Below are 16,876 nucleotides of genomic sequence, written 5' to 3'. Positions count from 1 at the left end.
CAAACCAAATGCAAGAATATATAAAAAGGACTGTGCATCATGATCAAGTTGGATTTATTCCAGGGACACAGGGATTGTTCACCTTTCACGAATCAATCAATGTGACATATCACATTAGCAGAAGGAAGGATAAAATTCACATGATCATCTCAATAGACACAGAAAAAGCATTTGACAAAATTCGACATCCTTTCATGATAAAAACTCTCATCAAATTTGGTATAGAGGGAACATATCTCAACATAATAAAAGTCAGTTACGACAAACTCACAGCTAACATCATACTCAACAGTGAAAAGCTGAGCCTTTCCTGTAAATTCAGGAACAAGACAAGGATGACCACTCTTGCCACTTCTATTGAACATAGCAATGAAGTCCTAGCCACAACAATCAGAGAAAAAAGAAATAAAAGGCATCTATATATTGGAAGGGAAGAAGTAAAACTGTCACTATTTGCAGATGACATGATACTTTAAATAGAAAATCCTAACGTTTCCACCAAAAAACTAATAAATGAATTCAGTAAAGTTGCAGGACAGAAGATTAATATACAGAAATCGGTTGCTTTTCTATACTCTAATAATGAACTATCAGAAAGAGAAAGTTAAAATAAAAAAAACCCCAAAACCAAACAAACAAACAAAAAATTCTGTTTAAAATCACATCAAAAAGAATAAACTAGGAACAAATTTAACCAAGGAGGTGAATGACCTACACTCTGAAAACTATGAAACACTGATAAAGGAAACTGAAGATGATACAAAGAAATGGAAAGATATCCTGTGCTCTTGGACTGGAAGAATTAATATTGTTAAAATGGCCATACTACCCAAAGCACTTTACAGATTTAATGAAATCCGTAGCAAAATACCCATGACATTTTTCACAGAACTAGAAGAAATAATCCTAGAATTTATATGGAACCACAGAAGACCCTGAATTGCCAAAGCAATTTTGAGAAAAAAATAACAAAGCTGGAGACATCATCTTCTCAGACTTCAGATTATACTACAAAGCTATAGTAATCAAAATACCATGATACTGGCACAAAAGCAGACACATAGATCAATGGAACAGAATAGACAACCCAGAAATAAACCCATGCACCTATGATTAATTACTCTATGGCAAAAGAGGCAAGAATATACAATTGAGAAATGACAAGTCTCTTCAATAAGTGTTGCTGAAAAAACTGGAATGCTACATGTAAAAGAATGAGATTAGAACATTTCCTCATACCATATACAAAAATAAACCACAGATGGATCAAATACCTAAATGTAAGACCTGGAAACCATAAAACTCCTAGATGAGAACATAGGCAGAACATACTTTGACATAAATTGTAGCAATATTTTTTTGGGTCTGTCTCCTAAGGCAAAAGAAATAAAAGCCAAAATAAACAAATAGGACCTAATTAAACTTAAAAACTTTTGCAAAGCAAAGGAAACCATTGACAAAATGAAAAGACAACCTACTGAATGGGAGAAAATATTTGCAAATGATATGACCAACAAGGGGTAATAGCCAAAATAAATAAATAACACATACAATTCAATATTAAAAAAACCAACCAAATAAAAAACACAGGCAGAAGATCTAAATAGACATTTTTCCAAAGAAGACATACAAATGGTCAACAGGCACATGAAAATATGCTTGAAATCAGTAATCATCAGAAATGCAAATTAAAACCACAATGAACTATCACCTCACATCTCTCAGAATGGCTACCTACAATCAAAAAGTCTACAAATAATAAATGTTGTTGAGAGTGTGGCAAAAAGGGAATCCTTGTACACTGTTGGTGGGAATGTAAAATGGTGCAGCCACTATGGAAAACAGTATGGATGTTTCTCAAAAAACTAAAAACAGAACTACCATATGACCCAGCAATTCCACTACTGGGTATATAGCCAGAAAAAACAAAACCACTAATTCAAAAATATACATGCACCCCAAGGTTCACAGCAACACTATTTACAAGTATCTAAGTTACAGAAGCAACCCAACTGTCCATCAACAGATGAATGGATAACGAAGATGTGGTATATATATCTATATACAGTGCAGTACTGGTCAGCCATAAAAAAAGAATGAAATTCTGCCATTAGCAGCAACTTGGATGGGCCTAGAGAATATTGTGCTTAGCGAAATAAGTCTGACAGAAAATACAAATACCGTATGATGTCAGTTATACGTGGAATCTAAAAAATAAAACAAATAGGGCTTCCCTGGTGGCGCAGTGGTTGAGAGTCCGCCTGCCAATGCAGGGGACACGGATTCGTGTCCCGGTCCGGGAAGATCCCACATGCCGCGGAGCGGCTGGGCCCGTGAGCCATGGCCGCTGAGCCTGCGCGTCCGGAGCCTGTGCTCCGCAACGGGAGGGGCCACAACAGTGAGAGGCCCGCGTATCGCAAAAAAAAACACAAAAAAACAAATAAATGTCTATAGCAAAACAAAAACAGACTCATAAATATAGAAAACAAACTACTAGTCACCAGTGGGGAGACGGAAGTGGGGAGGGTCAAGATAGGGGTATGGGAATAAGATATAAACTACCGTGTATAAAATAGATAAGCAACAAGGATATACTGTACAGCACAGGGAATTATAGCCACTGTAACTTTTAATGGAGTATAAAATACTGAATCACTACGTTGAACACTGGAAGCTAATATAATATTGTAAATCAACTATAATTAAAAAAAAAGAACTGTTATAACATGTGCCATTTTTTGAAAGGTTAATCAACCTTTATTTCTTTTTGGAAATCACAATTAATCAAAGGATTGGAATCCTTTCCATATTTATTTCATGAGATTGGAAGACTCCTGCCTTTCTTCTTTTATCTTCTAAGTTTCACACTCTTTATGGGTCTCTGAAAGTTGTAAAAGGTTAAGACTGAATTTTATTCATTGGTCTTTGTATTAAGTGATAAATAATTCAGTATTAACTAATGCTCATTTCTAATTTTCTCTTAATAATCTTGTTCAGCAATGAAAAACACTGAAATGAGAATAAAAAGTCCTATATTTGACCAACAGGCAAGTAATTTAACTTTTTAATCTTCAGTTACCTTATGTGGAAAAACATGTTTGCCATGCTCTATTATGTCAAAACTCAATTCTCAACAGAGCACTAATTCAGGGCTACTTGGACAGACTGAAGGAGAATTTTGAAGAAAATATAAACTTGTCTATAAGCCAACTGGGGAACACCTCCATGGGAAGGTGGGTTGGCCCCTCTGTAGTGGGCAGGTGGGAAGATGAGTGCCTGGAGGTTTAAACACAGATCCTACCCTGCACATGATGTTCATTTGGTACCCAATGTAAATTCATATTCTTTTCCGTTAGAACCTAGGTAAAAACACATTTCAGGCTCTCATCCTTGAATAGATTATTATCCAGCTTATTTCAAAAGTTTAGCTGGGAGAAATAATACCTAAAAATAATTAGGCATTATTATACTAGGAGACAGTCTAAAGAGTGGATTAGAGCATAGGCTCTGGAAACAGACATCCTGCATTCAAATCATGGCCCCAGCATTTGCCAGCTCCATGACCTACTATGCAACTCTACCTTTCTGTGTTTTGGCTTCTCATCTGTGAAAAGGAAGTAGCATTAGTTCTGGCTCATAGGATTGTTGTGGGGATTGAGAGAGAAACATAACGTGCTTAGAACAGTGTTTGGCACATAGTAAGCACTAAATAACTGTCAGTCAATAAGTACAACTGTTATGGACATGTTAATAACTGACCTATTTTAGGTACAGAGGTATTCTAACTTCAGTCCATGTAAGACATTTGGTCATCAAAAAGCTATATGACAAGGTCTTAGTAACTTAGGTCTAAGTATAAACTGACTTTTTCTTTAATGGTATGCCCTCAGGTTTTTTAAGGATTAATACATTAAAAAATAGGAGATGAAAAAATCTTTCATTTGCTATGAGTATTTAAGATATTATAAAAGTAAAAAGATTTACTTTTGGACACAATTTTGCTTCCAAGAAAAATGTTCCTCTCTTGAAGAACTGGTATGTGTATTTCTATCAGAGAATGAGAATTATACAAAATAGCTTACTGATGTCTGACAGCTTTGACCTACAAAAACAACAGTTTCATATGGTTCAACTAATTCGCATGCCTTCATTTTTGCCTTGGCTCTCAGGAAAATGAGAGCTAAACTTAAAGCTTCATCAAAGTTTAACTATATTAATACTTGTGATCAGCATATTTGCTTTCTTCTCATGAGGCTTCTGATTATTTCAACTTTAAGAATTTGAGGGTAAAACTTAAACATTTTTGGAGGAAAGATGTATATACATAGTGATAATAATATTCTTTATACCCATGAAGGTTGTTAGAAAAATCAAATAATGTACATGAAAGTATTTTGTAACCTAAATTATAAAAATTGTGAACCCACTGACCTTCAAGTCATTGCACAAAGTTTTTTTCCTACAATTTTGTTTCTTCTTAGATTCTTTCTAAACTATTAATCTCAACATTTAAAGTCTTCAAATTCTTCCCAAAAGATTTATGATAAGACTCAAAGCTGGTCACCATTTAGTTTTTGACCTTCACTCTGGCCCCAGCATAACTCCATACTGAGATTCTTACATCTCTCTGAATCTGTTATCTTCTCACATGTCTGCATGTCTTTGATCACACTATGCCCTTGGTCTGGAATACTTATCCACACCATTCTACCTGAATAAATACTCCTTTTATTTCAAGATTCAGTTGAAGCATCCCTCAGTTAAAACGCTTTTCAATCAAAATTATCTCCCACCTAAGCTACCTTAGCTCCCCAATTAGTGTCCTTATCTCGAATTTGTCATTTCTCTAGTTCATCAACATTAGTCTAAATTACAGGTCCCATCACATCACTGAGATGCTGAAAACCACAACTCTCTTCTGACTCCAACGTAAGGCCTAAAATCCTTGACATGGAATTGAAAGCTCTTTATTAGGCCCATGACTATCTTACAAGGTACAAGAGAAAAATTATGATGGAAATGAGGGGAAAAACATTTTGTAAACCTACCATTTTCTTTTAAGGGTACTTGGGATGAAGAATTTCCAGAACTAGGCAAAGTCATTCCTGTGGTATAAATTAAATTATTAGACAGTTTAAAAATGGTCAGATACTATATACAGAAGTAATTTCTTCTGATAAATTCATAAAAATCAACAAAACATTAAGACAGCAACAATTTCTTTTATTTACACTCAGAAAAATAACTTGTCTCCCCACAATGGGCTTTTTTTTTTCTTTTTTACTACTTTTAATGTCCAAGTTAAGCATATCAACTTGTTTTGCAGAATAAATTTAAACACAAATGTACTGTTTCTGACAATGACATTTTGATGTCATATATGAAATGATGAAACTAAAATGAGTTTTAAAAGTATCTGTTCAAATGTTAAAAGAAAGTTCAATATTCGATAAGAATGAATAATCAACCAAAAACAAATGCAGAAAATAATTTTTTTATGGTTGAATTTTATTTTACTTGTGTTTTTCTATGGAATATTCACTACTCTATATCTGATATGTGATGAATTTTTATGTAGAACAAAGCCTTCCTAATGAAAATAGCTTAGAATCTATAAGAGATCCCATTATATATGAATACACTTCGAAAATTATTTTCTGAAAGATTAAATCAGTGTCTTTTTAGGCTATTTTCAACGCATAGGGTGACCTATAAGATGGAGTCTTGTCTTTCATCTATTTAAAGTTTTTTTAACCAATTCAGTTTAAATTGATGATAGTATAATCTCTGAAAGCTGTGGAAACCTATATTAATAAAGTAATGTGGCCTTCCATAAATATTTATCAATTATAGTGTAGTTCTCTTTGACTTCATTTACTCCACATATCCCCAATCCAATTACAGTGTGAGAAAATACTTTTTAACTTTGTATAGTTATGATCACACTTAGTTCCAAGGGAGAGTTAATTAGTATTATTTAGTAAAACAACCATAGAAAAGGGTATCCTTGTTGACTGCTTGTCTGCCCAGCTGTTTCCTATTCTGAGTAGTCATTCAGACCTCTGTGCTTAAATATCTACTTTTCTAAAAGATTGATTCCCATACAGTTCGCTTTTAAGATGCACAAAACAACAGGAATCCTTCTGTTTATCTTATAAGGTAGTGTGTATTTATAAACACAAACAACTTCTGTCTATACTTAAATAGTTCATAGGCCCCAGCTAGCTGGGAGAAATTGAGAAAACTTAAATCAACTAAGAATTTCTACCTAACAACCATAGCACATTGCATAAAACTATCTCTTTCTAGACACAATTCCATTCTGAAAGTAATCTAAATAAACTTTTCTTAAAAAAAAATATAGCTCGGTGGAGTCTACTCTCACAGACTGTAAGGAAAATCCAAAGGAAGGCTATCCAAAGCCATGGCACCAGACTACCTGGGTTCTCTTGGTAAGAATGTCATGGCCTTTAACTGTGACCAAGAGAAAGCTAACAGTCTGTGCCATGAGGTAATCACTTGTTAAATCAATTTTTGATTTGACTTGGTACTTTTTAAGTAGCCTAAAATTTTATATTCACAAAAAGTTTTGGTAATTAGGACATACAACCAAAAATAATTTCCTGGTAGTTAACACTGTCTCATTCACTTCATTATGAGCATGAGGTAAGGGAGAAAGAAGGTAAGCTTGTTTATGCTGACCTATAACATATGCTTGACCAGGGTCTTCAAAGGATGAGGAGTCTGATTCCTGTTTCCTCCTTTCAGGACTTCTATTTAAACTTGCAATAGACTTTGAACTAAAGAGGGAAAAGGAAGGTGGGGGGGAAGTGTCAGTGTAAAAAAGTATGATGAAAATAATAAATTGTCAAAACAAAAACAAAAGTAGGAAATGCAGAATTTACAAATATGTAGTTTGGGTTAGTTAAGTATGTTCTTACTTATTAAGTTTTGTGAATCCTGCCAAAGATTCCGTATCAGATCTCGCCATCTGGTGAAACGGTTTTCCTACCAACTCCGCAATGGTTTGTGGTGGGGATTCCATGTTAACAATGACATTTTTCCGATGAGGATAGAGAGAGGCCTGACTCAGATCGTGGTATGATTTACTCATCCCTCTAGGCTTTTCCTCCCAAGAAGCTTTGTCACTCTTCTCTTTTGCACTGTTTTGCAATGGCTGGTAAAGCGACAGCTCTGAGCAGGATAGCCTCTTCAGAATCTCAGCTTGAACTGACAGAGGTCGAACGGCAAGTTTGTTCAGGGTGCTGCTGGCCAGACTACCAGTGCTGATTGCTCGTCCCATATTAAATCCTCTAACGGACTCTGCTTGGAGATTCAGGCTCCTAAATGAAGCTTTCTCTACAAGGAAATAGGATTGCTTTACACGATGAAAACACCATAGCACCTTTTATGAGAAAAGCTATTTTAATAAATAAAAAACAGCATGCAATTTTTAATCATTTTGATTGCCATCAGAAGTAGGTAGCTTTCAAAGAGTGGCAATCGAGGATTTTAAAAAGGAGGTTGGAAGATTCTGGTTTTCATACCATCTCTCCATCCTTGTAGCTTTCTCACAGCCAGGGCCTGCTCAGCATTGCCTTATTTCATCTAGTGATTTTCCTGGATCTAATAATGTTTGGGTTTCATTCAGGCTTGCTGACCCCAATACAGTTTTCAGTTAGGAAGGAGAATGACATTTGACAGAGAAAATTTTATCGCTAGTAGTGTCTCTGCTAAAATACCAGCAAACCAAGGATGGGGAGAGGGAGAGATAAAACCTGGATAGGCCAATATAGTGAGATCATGCCTGAAAAGAGCTGTGCAGAGGAGAGTTTTGCCCAGAGAAAAAGTTCTTATTATATTTTTAAAAGCTTATGGCAGATTGTGGTGATGTTTGCACAACTCTGTTAACAATGTGGATATACTAAAAATCATTGAATTGTGCACTTTAAGTGGTTAAATTGTATGGTATATGAATTAGGTCTCAATAAAACTACTACTAAAAAACAAACAAACAGGGCTTCCCTGGTGACGCAGTGGTTGAGAGTCCGCCTGCTGATGCAGGGGACATGGGTTCGTGCCCCGGTCCGGGAAGATCCCACATGCCGCGGAACGGCTAGGCCCGTGAGCCGTGGCCGCTGGGCCTGCGCGTCCAGAGCCTGTGCTCTGCAACTCCGCAAAACAAAAACCCCAAAACCCCAAACCCCCAAGCAGAAACAAAAGCCTTTTATGGCCTATTTTCTGTCATTTCATTACTATGCCAACACCACCTCCCCACCTTGTAGACTTTTCCTGATTTAACTGAGGCCCAGGGGCCACAAGAGAACCTCACATTACTTGTCTTTTTTGTTTCTGTTAATTAACATGATTAAGGAGCTGGGGTTCTCTTTATGCTTAAATTCCTTTCACTCCTAAATACATATCCAAAGTATTCTTTTAGGGGTCAAATTTAGAGATACCTTATAACAAGTGATTGGCTATTCTGTTTTGTGAGAACAAATGTCACGTCAGTATTGGAACATTTGAGGCTATAAACGAAAGCAATGCATCACAGAATTTTGGCATCAAAATCCTTTCATGTATATAAAGGACCAGAAGCATAGAATTTCAAATGGTTTGGCTGTTCATGCATTAGTAATCCACATCACAAGGCACCCCAATTGGTCTCCCCATGGAAAGTACCAATACAGCTTGACCACTATGTAAAACAGCTGCGAAAACTTGTTTTTTAAAAAGAGAATGTCAAATGTTGCTGATTTAGATCTTAAGATTCTGTTTCATTTATCTTCTAATTCCTAGGAAGATTAATAATCAATATTTCATCTCAGGTGTAAACAGATAGGAAAACAATGCAACTCTTTCATATTCATACATCAGAATGAAGTTTAAATAAACATGTCTCTTGAGGACACAGGGAGGGAAGGGGAAGCTGGGAGAAGTGAGAGAGTAGCATTGACATATATACAGTACCAAATGTAAAATGGATGGCTGGTGGGAAGCTGCTGCATAGCACAGGGAGATCAGTTCAACGCTTTGTGACGACCTAGAGGGGTGGGATAGGGAGGGTGGGAGGGAGGCTCAAGTGGGAGGGGATATGGGGATGTATGTATACATATAGCTGATTCACATTCTTGTACAGCAGAAACTAACACAACACTGTAAAGCAATTATACTCCAATAAAGATATTAAAAAAAAAAAACAAAAACATGTCTCGGGCTTCCCTGGTGGCGCAGTGGTTGGGAGTCCTCCTGCCGATGCAGGGAACACGGGTTCGTGCCCCGGTCCGGGAAGATCCCACATGCCGCGGAGCGGCTCGGCCCGTGAGCCATGGCCACTGGGCCTGCTCGTCCGGAGCCTGTGCTCCGCAATGGGAAGGGCCACAACAGTGAGAGGCCCGCGTACAGGAAAAAAAAAAAAAAAAAAAAAAGAAATAAGGAAATTTCCTATAGAAATGTAAATGTCCTTACAAAAGGGGAAATTAAAAAAAAAAACAAAAAAAAACATGTCTCATCACCAGGAAAATTCAACATTCTTTCTCTGAAGTAGAAGTGGACACCAAGTTAAAACATAACAATTTAAAAAAACCCTTTTGTTTTAAAATTCCCAGTATAATCTTTAGCTTCAAATAGGAGTTTTTATGAGAGCAGATAACATTAATTCTATTTTCTTTTACTTTGAGAGCAGACTTTATTCAAAGACGCAAAAACTGAGCCTTAAACAGATTCAACTACTGGGAAATGCCTCTATACCCAAAAGTTTTCTTCACCCTAAAGGAAAATGTAGACCAAACTTTGGCAGGCATAGGGACCATCAGTTCAGCTTAGGTTATATCTGTTTTGTAAACATACCAAGGATTATGCTATTCAAATCCATTCATAGCTCATTCCTGGGTAGAATTTAAAGCATTGCACATATCCATGGGATGGAATAATAAACCACCCACTTATCTACTGTCCTACTGCCCTTCACCTGGAAAGGATTCCAACATGGACCACCAGGATGGGAAAGGACATTAGAATGAACCTACATCCTATTACTAATGTTTCAAATTTGAACTCAAAGTCTTTGTTAGTTCCACACTCAGTCTGCAATCCACACTGTGCTACTATTCAGTCTCTTGTACTTGTTTTGTATTTCCTTATATCATCAACTAAATTGTATGCTCTTTTGAGGAGAGAGGCTTCATTTATTTTTGTAACCCACAGCACCTAGCATGTAGCAAGTGCTCAGTAAATGATTATTAATCTTAATTCCATGCAAATTAGTTCTTTGGAAACTTATCAAATAGAAAGACTACTGGATTAGGAATTAAGAGATCACGTTCTAGTCTCCTTTGACTTCTAACTATGAGGTTAAGTGAGACACTCTTTTCTCTGAACCTGTTTCCTCATCAGTAAAATTTTGGACTTAATGGCCTCTAAGGTTCTTTCTATCACCCATATCCTATGACTCTAAAGAAGCAACATACACTTGTGACCCCATCAACCTCCAATAGATAACACCGGTTATTTTCACTTGTCTAGTACAGACAGTTAAGTAGGCAGGTAGTTACTTCTAAGCTGCTTCCAAGCAGAAAATAATTCCTTTCGAGGCTTAACAAAATCAGGGAATAGATGTAGATAATACCATCGTAAAGTCCTTTTACATATGAATTTAAGGATACATAGTTGTGTTCTTAGGGGTAAAACTGAGATATGTAGAACATTCCCACTTCATGGGTGAAGAAAATGAGACCTCAAAACGTCAGTTCCTTTCCTAAGGTCATCCTACTACTACTATAACTAGTGGTAGTCGTGGTAAAACAATGTTGATGACAAGAAGGATAATGAATATTTATTCAATACGTATTTTGTGCCGGCACTTTTACATGTATGAATTCATTTCGTCTTCACAATAACCTTATGATGTTGGTATTATCATTATGATAATCATTTTACCAGATGGGAAACTAAGGCAGAGAGTTTGAGTCGCCTGCCCACGGTTTCAGAGTTTGCAAGTAAGAGAGCGTGGTTTGAACACTGGCAGTCTTGCCCCACAGTTCATGTTCTTAACTACCACAATATATCATTGAAATGCTGAGGGTGGAAAGCTGGTTCATAGTTTTGTCTTCTGACTCTTCACTATAGCACCCTATACCACATCTATAATAATGTAACCTTCAATTTTTCAATTCTGACTTGAATAGAATATTAATCTAAGTAGGCATATCAATGGCTCTCATAAGTTTATTTCACTATACTTTTTAAAAAAATTTATTTATTTTATTTACTTATTTTTGGCTGCGCTGGGTCTTTGTTGCTACGCGCAGGCTTTCTCTAGTTGCAGCGAGCGGGGGCTACTCTTCCTTGTGGTGCACAGGCTTCTCATTGCAGTGGCTTCTCTTTTTTTTTTTTTTTTAACATCTTCATTGGAGTATAATTGCTTTACAATGGTATGTTAGTTTCTGCTTTATAACAAAGTGAATCAGTTATACCTATACATATATCCCCATCTCTCTTCCCTCTTGCGTCTCCCTCCCTCCCACCCCTCTAGGTGGTCGCAAAGCACCGAGCTGATCTCCCTGTGCTATGCGGCTGCTTCCCACTAGCTATCTGTTTTACATTTGGTAGTGTATATATGTCCATGCCACTCTCTCACTTTGTCCCAGCTTACCCTTTCCCCTCCCCGTATCCTCAAGTCCATTCTCTAGTAGGTCTGCGTCTTTATTCCCATCTTGCTCCTAGGTTCTTCATGACCATTTTTTTGTTTTGTTTTTTAGATTCCATATATATGTGTTAGCATACGGTATTTGTTTTTCTCTTTCTGACTTACTTCATTCTGTATATTTCACTATACTTTGAAAATATATAAGAGCATACAAATTTTTTAGCAGAGCAAAGCAGGGAAAGAAAAGGAATAATGAGATTACAGCAACAGTTATCATATTGTAGCATGCATAAAATCACTACTGAGGAAAGCCTGTTAAAATGCAGATTCCAGGGACCCAATGCCCAAAGACTGTGATTCACTAAGTGTCACATAGGTTTCTGGAATCTTCATTTTTAATCAGTATACAGCCCCTACCATCTTGATTCTGAAAGGCTGAGAAACATTTATTCATAGGTTGCCATCACCCCAGTCTGATCCTACATGGAAAGTTTCGGATAAAGAATTCATAGGGCTCTGCTGCACAAAGTCATCAGTGCCATTACATTTAATTTTTTAATCAAATTCTTGATTAAAAAAGTGTTTCACTGAAGTCTATAAGAATTTAATATGCAGAACTAGACTTTCTACAACTTTAATCTCTACATGTGGTCTTGCAGAGTAAGCTTTAAATATTTCAGTTCTGACTGAGATTTTCTTCAGAGCTAAATTGGTTTCTTCTGTTGGTTCCTTTTCAAAAGGAACTGAAACCGCTCTCCTGAGCACTTATATTGGTACTATGGTTACTCACGTCAGTCTCAGAACAGGGACGTGACCAAGTAAAACTGAAATCTGTCACCCCCAAAACTGTTATGGTACATGACTTTCCCATTCTGGGTGCAGAGTCCACCACCTTGTTTCCCATGTTCTTTCCCTTATCTGGAAAGCCCTTCCATTTATCGTCAACCTACTTAATTATTTTTGTCCTGAAAATTCCAATTCAAGTGCCACCACTCACATACTCTATCCTCTGATCTCCTTTTCCTCCTGTAGTGTATATCAGAGACTGTACAATAGAACCTGTTATTGAAACCTTGACCCTCTATTGTGTATTACTGTTTCATGTTTGTTGGTCTTATCTCCCAGTGTGTAAGTTTACTACGGGTAGAGAATGTGTCTGAAACTTTTACAATATTTACATCAGCTAGCCTAACAATCAGCACAAAATAGTTCAATAGGTACTCCCTGACTGATGAGGGGTGCTGTTTTCAAAATAAACATGAAGTTGACATCTCAGCTTCATTTATGACACCTTTATGAACTTGACTTAGTCATTTAACATCTACATACCTTGTCATTTTCATCCTAAAAGTGGAAGTTCTTTTAAAGTTTGTGGCAAAAATCATGCATCTACCCTGGAGTCATCTGACACAGTTTGCTTCTCCTTACCGATATCCTGGGCATCTTGGTTGCTCTGTCTTGCTCTCATTTGCAGCTGGAACTTATGCTGGGAAGAGCAGAGGTGCAGCAGGTACTGGCATATCTTACTGTTGTCTGTCTGGAAGGCATGTTTTATTCCATCTGATGTATTCTGCAATGTGATTTTCTTTTTCTACAATATTAATCAAGGGTATTTAAAATTAGGATATTTTCCTATCACTTCATTGCATGACCAAATTTTAGAAACAATAAGTACAGATATTATTTTTACTTCACATTATTAGGCATGAATACTCATTGACCTATATCTAATATAAATATAGAAAACTATAACTCTGTATTATTAGAAATTTAGGAAATAAATGAAATTAATATTATTTGCCACTTTTAGAAACTGTAGCCTAAATCAGATTGTATAGACTGTATACCAGCCACCAGCAAGGGAAACAGTTTCCTTTAAAGATTACTGATATTTTGAGTTTACTGCAATGTTTACAAACACCAAAACTATTTGAAAAAGAAATTACAAGAAATATATGTTCTACAGTCTTAGATTAAAAAAAATGAAGTTCAACAAAAACTGATATTAATATGCAGTAATAAGCACTGTGATTCAGTCAAGAAAAATCTTGGTGGCATGAAGGCTGGGATGGAAGATGTGGGAAGTTAAGGAAAATGTTGGAATGCAGAAACACCGGATAACATAACTGCTGGGCTGAGAGATGAAACACATCAATATTTAGAGACAGTGATTCTTGCCAAATTCTGGGAAAGGAAAAGAATCATTAATCAGTTTTATCTCCCTGCTTCTTAAAAATGAATGTTTCATATGTAAGAGGACACCCTGAAATATTGCGACCTATGTGGTAAGGCTTGCAGTGAGCCATATGCCTTAAAAGACTAGAATTCAACATGTCAGGGATCTAAGACTAATGTCTCTGGAGAATTGCTCAAGCCCAGCTAGATTCTACTGTAGCTCTTGGCTTCTCTACTGTACAAATTATTTCCTCTATATCATGTCCCTTGTCTTGCTGTCAAATGCAGAAATAGGCTCAGACAAGTCAAATTTCATAGACTCACAAAAGATATGATAACAGAGTATTACTCAAACTTCAATCATGCAGGTGCCATCTTCATAATTCCTGGTCTTAAAAACAAAATAAGACTATTAAATTCTTGCTAGATGTTGTTACCAATGAAATCTCGGGGACCCTGTTCTCTCTTTCTTTAGTAAAGGAAATCAGCAAGTATTAGAGAGGAGTTAAAGCAATAGTAGCACCAAACTAGTATCCTGACTACCAGTAGCATTCCTAGTAACTCTTCAAATAGTTGGGGAATTTTTCTCCTAACAAACAGTGCATTTAACCACTATCAAGTAATTCCCAAGGATGTTGAACTCCACAGTCGTAAAGCTGTACAGGTTTGAAACAAATCATAAGGATAATTGATCCTAAGTGTTAACTGATGGACTGGACAAGAAATGTGCCTAAGGAAATTCAGTTGTAAGAGATGAGAAGGGCGAAGGGTAACTTATCCATCTCCCCAGAGGCCAGTGGAAGAAAAAATGAGAGTTTAAAAAAGAGAACTCTGTGTTAGAGAAAGAACTACAGGATAAACAAGTTCTATTAAAGACGGGAATAGTTTGCAGGGAAATGTGAGCTATTCTTTATTACTGGAGATCTTTAAAAATGAGCTAATCACAGCTAGTTCTATTTTTATTGCAGGGCTGATGTGATAGCTGGTAAATGACGGCTGAATGCTGGATGATTATTTGATTTGCTGCCCTTTTAAAACTGGTCCAAATTAGATTTGTATTTAATTCATCAAGGTTTCCTCTAGGCACTTGCTCTGCCAGCATTTTCATTGGGGAAGGTAAGTTAAACCTAGGTAATTTCCTGATCTTGACAATCTTGGGAAGATGAGGATGGTCTGGGATTTCCCGAGAGAATACATTTATTATGTGGTAATCTTAGTGGTATCTCTGGGTTTCACGGGAAACCAACCAACTAACCCTCAGGTCTAGAAATGATTCCAAAGGTCTCTAGGTTGAAGATTATCCACAGTCAGTTGGGACTTTGATATTATAACCTTATAAATTTTGTTTGTTCTGGTGAAACCATATTTCAGCCCAAATATAAACTAAAGATATCAGTAGTCCCTGAATAACATTAGGAAAACAAATACCTGAACAGATTTTTGATTTACCTCTGGGGTTTGACAATCACACTTCAATGTTCAGATTTTCCACCTACTTCCAAAATCAAAATATGCCTTTATAGTTCATTATCTTTCATAAACATGATTTTCTAAAAATTGCTTTCCTAACTTTATCTCCAGAGACTACACACTAAAACTTAAAACTGTAGGAAGTCTTGAGGCTAGTTCATAAAAGTCAGTAAATCTCTGGACCACTGAGATTCAAATACAGTTCTGTGAGGGACCTATTACTAAACTAGACAAAGTTCACTGGGGTTAAGATAATTATCAATCTTAAATACATTAGCGGGTTTTCTCCATGTGAGAAGTATTAGTACCCTAGAATAAGTTCTGAATTAACAGAGAAGTCAACTTGGTTGTAATTTAACTAAAGTTAATTGAGCATATAACCAGCTAAGAATTCTTTTAAAAATCACCTTCTGAGAAAACCAAAACCAAAATCTCAATAATACTTCCCACAACTAAGAAAGAAGCGTTAAATAGTATTAAGACATATATAAGCCCCACTAAATGCCAGGCTTTAAAGTTCGCTTAAGAAAAGTCAATTAATACGTTACATTTGAAATCGACAACACCAATTTAAATGTAGAATCAAGAGAGGTTAAAATGGACATACGGAAAAAGAAATTTTCTTGGTTTCCCTCCATGGAAAGCGAAGGACCAATGTGCGAACTCCATTGTGAACCTCAAACACAAGGACACCTTTAGAACAGACTCCAAGCAGTATTCCCGTTTGTGACTTTTTCTCAGGGTGCACCCGGTGAAAATGAACTCCATATTCTGTCAGTCTTTGGCAGACCTGTTGGAACAATACCATAACATAAAAATGCACCTTGGAAAAGGTGACTTAAAGATACAGAAGTTGTACCAATGTCGTTTAATATGGAAAGGATAGTCTCTTAAACAAATGTTGCTGGAACAACCGGATATTCATATGCCAAGAAAATAAATCTTGCCCCTTACTTTAGCCAATATATGAAAATTATCCCCAAAACGATAACAGACTTAAATACAGGAGCTAAAACTAGAAAGTTTAGAAAATATTTGACTGTGGGTTAGACAAAGATATCTTAGACGGGACATAAAAAGCAGGAACCACAGAAGGAAAAATTGGTAAACTGAAGCTTCATTAACATCAGAAACTTCTGCGCTTCAAATGACAGGAAAAACAAAGGCAAGTCACAGACTGGGAGATAAGGAATCGTATCTAGAATACATAAAGAATACGTACTTCTCAGATACAAAATAACCAGATACAAAAACGGGCAAAAGATTTTATTACACACATCAACAAAGAAGACATACGAACAACAAATAAACATATGAAAAGATGCTCAAAGTAACAGTAATTAGGGAAATACAAATTAAAACTACAATCATAAACCACTGCTTACCTTATTTCAATAGCTAAAATGTAAAAAAAAGAAAACAAAACTAAACATACCAAGTGTTGTTAAGGGTGTAGAGCAACTGGAAATCCCATACATTACTGGTAGTACTGTAAAACTGTACAACCACTTGAGAACAATTTGGCAGTTCTGCAGAAGTAACACATACACTTACCATAGATCCCAGCAAACCTAATGGTAGGTA

General features: G+C 36.3%; 1 protein-coding gene across 12 annotated transcripts in view; it reads right to left on the bottom strand.

Moving 5' to 3' along the window:
- The window catches only part of PTPN13 (protein tyrosine phosphatase non-receptor type 13), a 234,925-nt gene that overhangs the window by 70,989 nt on the left and 147,060 nt on the right, over positions 1-16,876 (bottom strand). For 10 of the 12 annotated variants that reach the window (XM_060299633.1, XM_070045602.1, XM_070045603.1 and 7 more), the window contains 5 exons: positions 15,900-16,082; positions 13,076-13,238; positions 6,942-7,359; positions 6,703-6,800; positions 5,049-5,105 (listed from right to left, as the gene is read on the bottom strand). In XM_060299633.1, coding sequence (XP_060155616.1) covers positions 5,049-5,105; positions 6,703-6,800; positions 6,942-7,359; positions 13,076-13,238; positions 15,900-16,082 — 919 coding nt within the window. The remainder of the gene's footprint in view (positions 1-5,048; positions 5,106-6,702; positions 6,801-6,941; positions 7,360-13,075; positions 13,239-15,899; positions 16,083-16,876) is intronic. The other 2 variants (XM_060299629.2, XM_060299630.2) reach the window with 1 other exon arrangement.

Source organism: Globicephala melas, chromosome 5 (genome assembly GCF_963455315.2).
Source record: "Globicephala melas chromosome 5, mGloMel1.2, whole genome shotgun sequence".
NCBI classification, from domain to species: Eukaryota; Metazoa; Chordata; class Mammalia; order Artiodactyla; family Delphinidae; genus Globicephala; species Globicephala melas.
This window is presented reverse-complemented; position numbering and strand designations above follow the sequence as displayed.